The following is a 9,846-nucleotide window of genomic DNA, read 5'->3' on the forward strand; positions in this document are numbered from 1 at the left end:
TATGGAAGAAAATGCGCAACACCATCCACAAAACAAAGAATTCTAAATTAAAAACAACGGTAGTTTTGAGGGGCTTGAAACTTGCACTTTATTATACTAAAATTGAATGGGAATTAAATTTTGATGACAATTTTTTTAAACTTTATTATTTATGTAGTTTCTGTTATATATTGAATTATATTTTAAATAAAAATTTTTAAAAATAAGTTGCAAATAATATCATTTTGAATTTCGGTGCTAATTAGTTGAACGCAGGTGTATGTATGTAGCTTGGTAGCTAGCACGGACTTGAGTCGTGACGTTAAACGCCGCACTCAGCGTAGCCACGATTTCCGCAGCCGCCTAATGCTATCGGACGCGATGCTGATTAACCTTTCTTAAAAATTTGATTTTGCAATGCATACAAAACTTAAAAATCTTCTATTTCTACTATCGCCTCCATTAAATGAAGATATACGAAAAAATAAACGATTACAAATTTCCCACAATACGGGCACGTCAAATAATAGCCATATGAGTGCAAACGTATATACAAATGTAGTTCAACTATTGTAGGAAAAAATTGAATTCTTTAAGAAAAACCACCTAAATAAATGTAGAACAAATACATATTTTGTATATGTAACTACTGAAGCGTCGCTAGCAAAACGTACGGAGTGTACATATACATACATATATATGTATGTATCTGTACATTTGGAGCCACAGCCGCTTACGATAGCGATAATGACGTTGGCACACTACTAACACGGCCAATGTCCCCCGGCAACAACGCGGAATTAACCCATATGAACGAGAGTAAAAGAGAATTTCAAAGAAGAGCAGTGTGTAGCTGATTTTTTGCAGACTCGAATAACGTCAATACTTGGCACACATGTGTACATACATACTAAACCAAACACCTACAAATATCTATATTGACACTAACGGATAAAATCATAAAATGGTTGAGAAGATGGTTAGGTACAATTTCAATAAATTTAGAATTCCAGTCGTTTGGTTGAGCTTACAAAAATTAGTGTCCCATATTTGTCATTGGTAAAGTAAAATTAAGAAAACGTGGCGATTGTGTGGAAGTAACGAGGAAAACAAAAACTTCATCGCCATCACTCAGGTGGTTAAGGAATCGCCGCCATATTACCGACACGCTAACACCGACACACAACCACGCTATGCCCAAACCTAGTATCCAATGTTGTAGTCAAACTCCAAGAGAATTTCGACCAACTTTATAACCTCTCTTGCTTACTTACGTTTCATTTACATACATACATAGCTGTGGACTTTTGACAAAACAACCTCTGTGCTTTTTGTAGGTTGCAATTTAGAGTAACTTACAAGGAACTTCCCTTTAAAAATTTGACATTTTTATTTAATTTTCATTAAGATAGCATCTTGAACTACTCCTTATAATAACTAAACATAAAAATATCATTCGAGAACTCAATGAATTACTGCTTTGAAGAGAAAATGACCTCACTCGAGAGAAGTTGTTTTGTCAAAATTCCACATATCTGTATATTACCCCGGGGAGTGCCTAATCAAAATATTATATGTGTATTATATTCAAATTTTTTATTGAGATATTCTAATAACAGAATTATACAGATATTCAAAAAATCTGTATATCACTTTCAGCCCTACTGAAAACACCGACAAGTGGAAAATATCGTCTTTTGATTAGATTATAAATACATACATACAAAAAAAATCAACGGAAATTTTTAGACACGAAAAGTGAAAATTTTCAAGGCCGTTTTTGGGAATAGCCCTTTTTGCAGGCTCGTAAACAATTTGACAGTTCAGAGCCGATTGATACCCCTCCTGATGATCCTTTTTTAGATGATAACTATCGATAGTCTTTTAAACATACAATTTATATTGCGCTTGGCATATTTCTTACATACCAGTATATCGCAAGCTTACAGAAAAAGTTTGCTACGTGCTTATTAAGATAATTAAAATTTTTTAGAGCTACTTAGAGCGATATTAAACTGAGTCGGGAGGGAAGATCTCTCTTTAGTTTTAAAAGATGCCGTTTCCAGGTGTAATTTTTTGTGAATATTGAACCTAGTATTCGCAGTTCATCGACATTCTGGATAGTTTGTTGCTTCACTTCTATTGAGTGACTTTTAAGTTTTTAGAGGTAAATTTTCGTGCCTGTTCTTAAGGTCAAGTCATCAATTTCTTCAGAATATTTCTTAAAATTTTGCTTGACTCGCTATCATTCTTTTCGTTGCACATTAAAAATAAGTCGTCTGTATAGATTCTGAGTGATTATTTCGTTAAACGCGATTGAAAAGAGGACTACTGAAAGCGGTGATCCTTGGGGAATACCATTCGTTAAAGGATATAATTTGGAGTAAATACCGTTTACCCTGACTCGGATTTATCTATTTTGGAGGAATTATTTCCCAAAGTTGAAAATCTTGGGTCTAACGACCCACTGATGTAGTTTCTCTAGAATGTCTAACGCTTTTTCGAACTTTAGTGACAATATTGAAATGTGGTTGTGGGTTAATAGCATTTTTGCCACATTGTGCCTGATTGGGAAATATTATTGTAGTGCCAAAAGGCTCGTTTTTGTGGATAAGTTCAAGTGTTTAATCATGCTGTACGAGATGTGACCAAAACCTGGTGTTTTTCCTTTTGTACTTTTTAGGGTGAATTACATTTTCATTGCTGTTGGGTTTGTTGTTTGGTTTGGCGCCATATTTGTTTTTTCAACTTGGTTGAATTGATCAGGAAAATTGTTGTTGTTCGAGCATTGAGACCACTTGTGAGCAAAGAGGTGGGTTATTGTTTGCGTTTCCGTTGTTGTTCCTTGTGGTGTTTGAATTGATAATACCTGCGATGATAAGTTATTGATGCTTTTTACAAAGTTTTGAAGCTAGATTTTTTTGTTTGGTTCATTTCCCTGCGGAAGATAGCATTACGTTTTTTGTAAAAGAAGATTCTGTTGCGTTGGAGATTTTCGAAGAAGATGCCATGCTGTCATTCTGTGGTTCCACCAGGGTACATGGGCGACGGATTGACGCGGTACATCCTCTTTTGTTTAGGGGGATTAGGGAGTCACGCCCCCTTCTCCCCGTCACGCCTCCCTTCTCTCCTTCCATCTCAAAATCGTTGTACAAATAAATAACCATTTCCTAAGTATTATGGCGGAAATTTCTTGCCTTATGAATTATGAATTATGTTTGTGAATTAAAAACAATGTTTAAAAATAATGAAATTTCGGCTATACTCATTTTAATCTTTTCCGGACCTCACGTTGGTGTCATGTATTTGCCCTCATATACATATATGTATATGTATATGTGTATACAAGTAAAAAAATTTAGCCAACATTTTTAGCTACAACGAATTTTGTTAAGCTCTTTTTAGCCTTTTTTAAAAGGAATTTGGCTACCACTAAAAATGATTTGCGGCAACACTGCTTACAACAACGAGAAGAATCACAACCACAAAAAAGAAGTGTGATAGTTGGCATAAAACCAAGATGAATATGCGATTAAAAAGGAATGCGAAAGCAAAATGTAATCAGCGATTGAAAGGGAATGCAAAAGCAAAAAAGAAATTAAAAATCTAAAAGAAACGATGAAATTGCACGAGCGCTCCACGAAGGGGCTGGAACGAACGGGTGGCCGCAGCGGCATCGACTGCGGTAGGCAGAAAGGACAGCGTGTATGCATGTACTATGTTATGAAATCAATATTTTTCATTATAAACATTTAAAAACTTGTAAGTTCACCAGTTGATTGTGTTTCCATACCCGCACTACAATTTTAAAGTTGGCTATCGTAATTCATTATTTTCACAAAACTTACCTGCTGCTCTAGACCTGTGCCATTTTGGTTAATAGCATTACTCATATTACCCTCCAATCAGTTGCTGGTTTTTTCTTTCTTTCCGTTTAGGAAAATCTCGAAGGCTTGCTCACTTGCTAACACTGTTTCTATTGTATATAGAAATCGAGAAGAAATAAAATCAAAATTGTCTTTTCTCTATCTCCTAGAAGCCTCGGTCCAGATTGAGGATTTTTTTTATGTCTATGGCAGTAATTTTTTTTTTTTGCTATCTCATCAGTTGTTTCACATGGACTAATGAAATTTTAACTAGTTAATTCTGCTGAATATATCAAACACTTTCAGCATATATTTATATTTATATATATATAGGTATAGTCTTTCCTATGGTTTAATTTTACCAATTATTTGTAATGGAGAAAAACTTCTTCCAAGTTTTTTATAAATTTTCCGCACACGAACGAAAAACGCGTCGAACGTCTACTTCACTCGTTCAGTGAAAGAAAAAGAAAAATGGCCGACCGACTACCGAAACGAGAATGCAGGGATGCTTTTGTGGAACGTAGTGGAAAAAAATTTAGAAAATTATCAGAGAATAATCTCTAATTAGAGATGTGCTCTCGCTTATTAAATAGCCCACTGTAAACTAAATATAATTTGAAAATTTCTTATGATTTGCCAAAAGAAAATACTGCCAAGATTTTATTTAAATGCTAGACTGATGGACTCACAATTATGTTCGACTCCAAGCGTTTGAGATAAGCGAATTACTGAAAGCATTGATGACTTGGTTTAACAACTGGAACTATTTATTTTTAATTTTATTATAATTCTGTTTATTTAGTTGTATCGGGTGTTCTTACAAATTTTGATAGAATAGAAAGGCAAGCCAAAAATGTGTTGAAGAAGAATTTTGATGAAGAAATTGAAAGAGAAAAAGTCAGACAGAATTGTTATTTTGATTCAAATTGCATGGATTGTTTAAAACTTTTTTAAATATAAATCCTGGGTTGCCGTTGTTTTTATATAACCTTAGATTTAACGGGTGGATTAAATCCATAATCTAGTTTGCAAATATCACAAACTATCGATAAGACGAGTACGGATGGGACTAAATCATCGGGCAATTACTTCGCAATTGTAGACGATACTAAATGGTATCGGGCAAACAGATGTGAGTTTTCCTCATCCATATTTTTACCCTCAACAAAGACACGTAAATAAAACAATATCTGCGTAAAATCCTATATAAAGTTAATCGACACCATCAAAATAATGTCGGCGGAAATTAACGCGAAAAATAGCAATAAGTCAATGCCTGAGAAAAACGATTGGGAGCAGGATGACGAAGATGACAATTGGGATGATTGGGGTGATGCCGAGGATAACTTCGATGATGCACAGGCAGCTAACTTTCCACAGCCAAAAAGCAAGAACGAAACTTTAAGTCCAACAAATAATAATATTTCAACCAGAGCATCAGAATCAGTGGAAAAAGTTGAACCAATCAAGCAGGATATTAATAGCAACAGTGGAGTATCCACAGGACCAATAAGCCAACAGACATCAAATACAACAGTTTCCCAAAAGTCAACTGCAGGCTGGGGTGGACTCTTTGGAGGTGTAGTTTCATCAGTATTCTCCACAGCCTCTGAAGGTCTTGGTAATATTACCTCAACAGTGAGTCAAGGTCTTAATCAGGTTATTGGTGTACCCGATCCGGAGGAGTTAGCACGCATGCAGGCCATCGAAGTAGCAAATAAGAAGGATGATTCAGAAAGTAATCAAATCGTATATAACACTTCAAAGCAACAAGTTATAAGTAGTCGGCAGACACAAAATGCTCAACAGGATGAAGCGTCGCCTGCATTTGGTTTAAGTATTGTTAGTGGAGTAACTACGCTTGGTACGAAGGTACTGAACACGGGTTTGGATACGCTTGAGGGTATTGGAAAGAAAACTATGCACATTTTACAAGAGAATGATCCGCTATTAATGAATAAACGAAAGATGCTGGGTTTGGAAACAGAAAGACCTAATTTAAGCCAGGTTTCTTAAATTAAAATCCGTTTATTTTAATAATGCATAAATTATGTATATTTGACAACTTTTTATTTTCAACTAGGTATTAAAAGAGGCCAAAAAAGATGCTGATCAATTAGAAAGCACATTAAAAGAGTTGAAACTAGAAAAATCGCGTGAAATGCTGCGTTTTGATTTGCTATTTGAAAACCATTGCGGTCTGGTGCACCTGGAAGCATTAGAAATATTGTCCCAGGAATCAACGTTTAAATTGCAAAAACTACAGGATGCAGTAAGTGGCAACGCGCTCACCGATTTGCAAGAGACAATCACCGAAGTAAAGGAACTCATGGAATTGGAAGATTTAGAAGGTGAAAGCGATGGAAACTACGATGCGAAAGAGTTGAATTTTAGATTAATGGCCACTCTTGAGGATGTAGAACTGCAAATTAATTTCGATGACATAACAAAGTATGCACATTAAACAACATAAAATGTTATTTTTTTACGAACACTCAATTTCCCCTTACAGCAATTGGGCAAAAGCGGTGGACTGGCTCAACGTTACACCAGCAGTTGCTCCACAGGATCCTGTACAGGAAACGTTTGCTAAAGGCATTACAACGCTAGCGGAAACATGCGCTCTACAAATGTGTAAATTGCATAAAATTGCCGAATTGTTGCTGGTCAAAGACCATCATAGTACTGCAAATGAAGTCGATTGTATTGTGCAGTTATGTAAGCAATTCAATGCACATTTAAATGGACTAACAAACAGATTTGCCACGGCATTAACAGCATTTAAGCTGGACTCTCAACCTGTGCAAGAGGATGTGCTAAAAAGTCATGTAAGCACCCTTTTCGCCGAAATGCTAGTCGCGACACAACACATTGAGAAGGCATTTAATTTGTTTTTGCCAATATTGCAAATGGGAGCAGTATAAAGTGAACAAGTGCATAGCGGAGAGATTATGAAGTTAATATTGCTTATATTCTTTTGTATTTTAAATCATATACCTATGTATTAATAAATTTATTAAATATTGTTAAAAAGATTTTAATTATTTTCTAAAAATCCCCATTATGTGACATTCCACGCTTCGTGCTTTGGTTTGTTTGCGCTATAGCATCTTTGTTATTCGTTAAATTTTCAGAAGAATTATTTCCTAAAATAAAGACACACGTTTGTTTATAAAACTATTAGTGACGTTTTAATATATTAAATCCTTGTTTAAATATGTATGTAGGTACAATACATGATTATTGAGAATCATGGGTACAATAAACAATTTTACGTTTTTTAAATATGTTTCCTTTTTGGCTTGCATTATTTATACGCAAACAAGTATTTTTGTATACATTTTTATTTTACAGAAGATGCAGTTTGCATAAACGAAATAATTGTCTGTAATGACACTGCTCTTTTTTTTGCATATACATACATACATATTACTACGTTACCAAACAACAATTGAGCGACGATAACGTACTGAGCGTTAAAACGCGACGTGAGCAGCAAAACATATATTAAATTTTATCGACAGTGATAATGCATTGATTATATTTTCGAGATTATTTTAAAATAAATGAACTACTAACTAATTGCTATTTGAAAATTAGAACCCCGAATAAACAACTCTCCATTTGTAGCGCAAGCGTAAATTGTAGTATGGTGCAACATGGATAAAGATTGATTTCGCAGCTAGGCTCTTTGCAAGAGCTTCAAAACCTAAGATCTGGCTTGTTCTTTGCCATGTACCTGTAATTTTTTTTTTAATTAAACATTTACAATTGATAAATTAGTATTGTTCCACTCACTTATCCAAAGTCTCCCAAAATGTCATAAGTACAGCACGATCTAAATGGCGCTTATTCTGTGAAAGATTCAACACTGTAACTGACCACTTTGCCACGTTTGCATCGAGCTTTAGTTCGCTAAAGCGCAAATGAAAAGCGCAAACTGCGTGACAGCAAAGTAAATTGTTATTAATATAAGTATATTTATCGATGATACCAATTTGTTGTTCTTACTTTTGGAGAAAATTTCCACAGGATTGCCATCCCAAGGCCAACCTTTAAACTGCCAAGCAGGCCCCTGAACGAACACTGCCACGACACGCTGCCAATCTAGAGCTGAAAGTTTCTGAGGATTATCGATAATACGATAGGGCACAGTTTGATTATTGCGTTTGCGCTGCAAGGAAAATAATGCAATTTTTTTTTTATAACATAAATAGCAAGTAGCATAAAAATACATATGCATCTGTCTAAAAACTTAAGTCTAAGCGAAATATAACCGACCTACAACAATACCAACATATAACCGATTTCCTTTCGATAACTCACCTGCAGTAATACTTCGTTGTCGCGTGTGCCCCCTGCACGCTTTTTATCTTCAGTCGAGATAAATTTCAAGTCCTGCAGTACATCCTTGGCATTGTACATTGTAATGAGGCTGGTATTGGCTGAGGGTATTATGATAATAGGAGTACGTGAGACTCGTTTCTGTGTTGATGGCGCAACTTGGCGAGCCTGTGCAGTAGGCAGAAGCTCTTTCGGACGACCAGCTATGAAAGGAATATGAGCACTACTTAACCAAAAACAAAAAAAAAAAAAAAAACGCAAATATTCAACTTACGAATTTGTGGCGCCATATTCGCTTTTCGTTGTGCCAACGAACCTTCAGTCACCGATTTCAGTGACATGCCATGGTAAGTACCCAACGTGTCGATTTTAAAGCCCTCAGTTTCTGCATAGAAAAATTCTCAGTAATTTCATTCTAACTTTCTGTGATATTTCTCATTGCATACATACCTTCCTTTTGCCTATTGAAGCGCTCCTGATCATAACGATTGTATTGCGTCAACTGTGGTTGCGGTTTAGCGATACGTGCAGGTTCTGGCATTTTAATTGTTTGCTGTGCGGCTGGTCTATTTCGTCCTTCCTCACGTGCCTTTATGCCTTGAAGTATGGCGAAGATATTCTTGGCAAACATTTTGCCCGCACTTTGTAAAATCGTTGTGCGCGTGCGCCATTGTCGCTCACGACTTATTATATGTTTGGTTGAGTCGACATCGTAATCAAGAATGGCCCGTAAATCTGTAGCCATGGTATCTTCGTTATCCGTTCGCTTAATGGTGGTTCGTTTGTTGGCCAAGCGTTTTGCCTTTATGGCTGCAATCTTCTCCACGGACATGGTTTCCGACAGTGACTTGATATTATCAATATTGACGGTAGTCTCCTTCTTGTTGACATCCCAACGTGCGGCCAGCTGCTCACGTACCTTCTGCACTTGCGTATCTTCGAAGCGTGCTTTTTTTGCCAGCGAATCACCACCTGGGCCATCTCCATCAGCTGGGCGTTTCACTTGTGTGGGTATTTCAAGAGGCGCACTTTTATCGATGCTGGCGCATGTTGAAGTCTCTCCGTTAAGGTAGGCGAGCAGCTCTTTACGATCGGGACGATTGACTGCCGGTATATCTTCCGCCTATTGAGTATTTCAGAGTATGAATTCAACAATAAGTGAAGCATTGCAAATCGAGTACTTACAGCACATTGTCGCACGTACACCGAGTGCTGGAGCATAACATTTTTGAGCAGATATAGTAAACATTCCAACGTGTAATATTCGCGTGGCGCTCCTTTCTTGCCAGAACTGCGTACAAAGATTGTGGGTTAAAATTTATTCCCCATTGCGTATTAACAGAAATTGCCACGCAGGCTTACTTACCCATATTTTAGGTAGTTTGTTTTCACGCTTTTCGGCCAAGAGAATTCTCCAAAAATTATCTGATTATCACGTTCGATAATTTCTTTTTTGTTTATGTTGTATTGGCGAAGCAGACTAAGAGGATCCGCCATTGTTCAGTTTTCACGAAATTTATACAACAATGCAGCACTCAACTTTCTGGAGCCTTTTTTCTAATCTGTTTTAATTTTTATCCGCAATCCGAGATAGTATTTTATAACAAACAGCTTTTATTTTTGTAAAAGTTAAATTTTTACACCTTTTGCAAAA

General features: G+C 36.2%; 4 protein-coding genes across 4 annotated transcripts in view; 2 read left to right on the top strand and 2 right to left on the bottom strand.

Annotated features, from left to right (window-relative positions):
* Positions 1-4,318, bottom strand: part of LOC118739622 (ATP-dependent RNA helicase bel) — a 60,354-nt gene extending 56,036 nt beyond the window's left edge. Inside the window, exon 1 of the mRNA XM_036471057.1 lies at positions 3,828-4,318. Coding sequence (XP_036326950.1) covers positions 3,828-3,872 — 45 coding nt within the window. The 5' untranslated portion in view covers positions 3,873-4,318. The remainder of the gene's footprint in view (positions 1-3,827) is intronic.
* LOC118739631 (protein neuralized) overlaps positions 1-9,846 on the top strand; it is a 112,017-nt gene that overhangs the window by 39,748 nt on the left and 62,423 nt on the right. The window lies entirely within an intron of this gene.
* LOC118739650 (protein FAM114A2) lies at positions 4,975-7,028 on the top strand. The gene is made up of 3 exons (XM_036471102.1): positions 4,975-5,855; positions 5,932-6,299; positions 6,361-7,028. The coding sequence occupies exons 1-3, from the start codon at positions 5,082-5,084 to the stop codon at positions 6,770-6,772; spliced, it is 1,554 nt and encodes a 517-aa protein (XP_036326995.1). The 5' UTR covers positions 4,975-5,081; the 3' UTR covers positions 6,773-7,028.
* On the bottom strand, positions 7,175-9,840 carry LOC118739643 (parafibromin). Its single transcript, XM_036471091.1, has 8 exons — positions 9,559-9,840; positions 9,378-9,483; positions 8,643-9,315; positions 8,467-8,577; positions 8,175-8,395; positions 7,860-8,022; positions 7,647-7,788; positions 7,175-7,587 (listed from the first exon to the last, which is right to left on the bottom strand). The coding sequence occupies exons 1-8, from the start codon at positions 9,687-9,689 to the stop codon at positions 7,551-7,553; spliced, it is 1,584 nt and encodes a 527-aa protein (XP_036326984.1). The 5' UTR covers positions 9,690-9,840; the 3' UTR covers positions 7,175-7,550.

This window comes from Rhagoletis pomonella, unplaced genomic scaffold (genome assembly GCF_013731165.1).
Source record: "Rhagoletis pomonella isolate Grant_MI unplaced genomic scaffold, Rhpom_1.0 Rhpom_scaffold_00001, whole genome shotgun sequence".
Taxonomy (NCBI): domain Eukaryota; kingdom Metazoa; phylum Arthropoda; class Insecta; order Diptera; family Tephritidae; genus Rhagoletis; species Rhagoletis pomonella.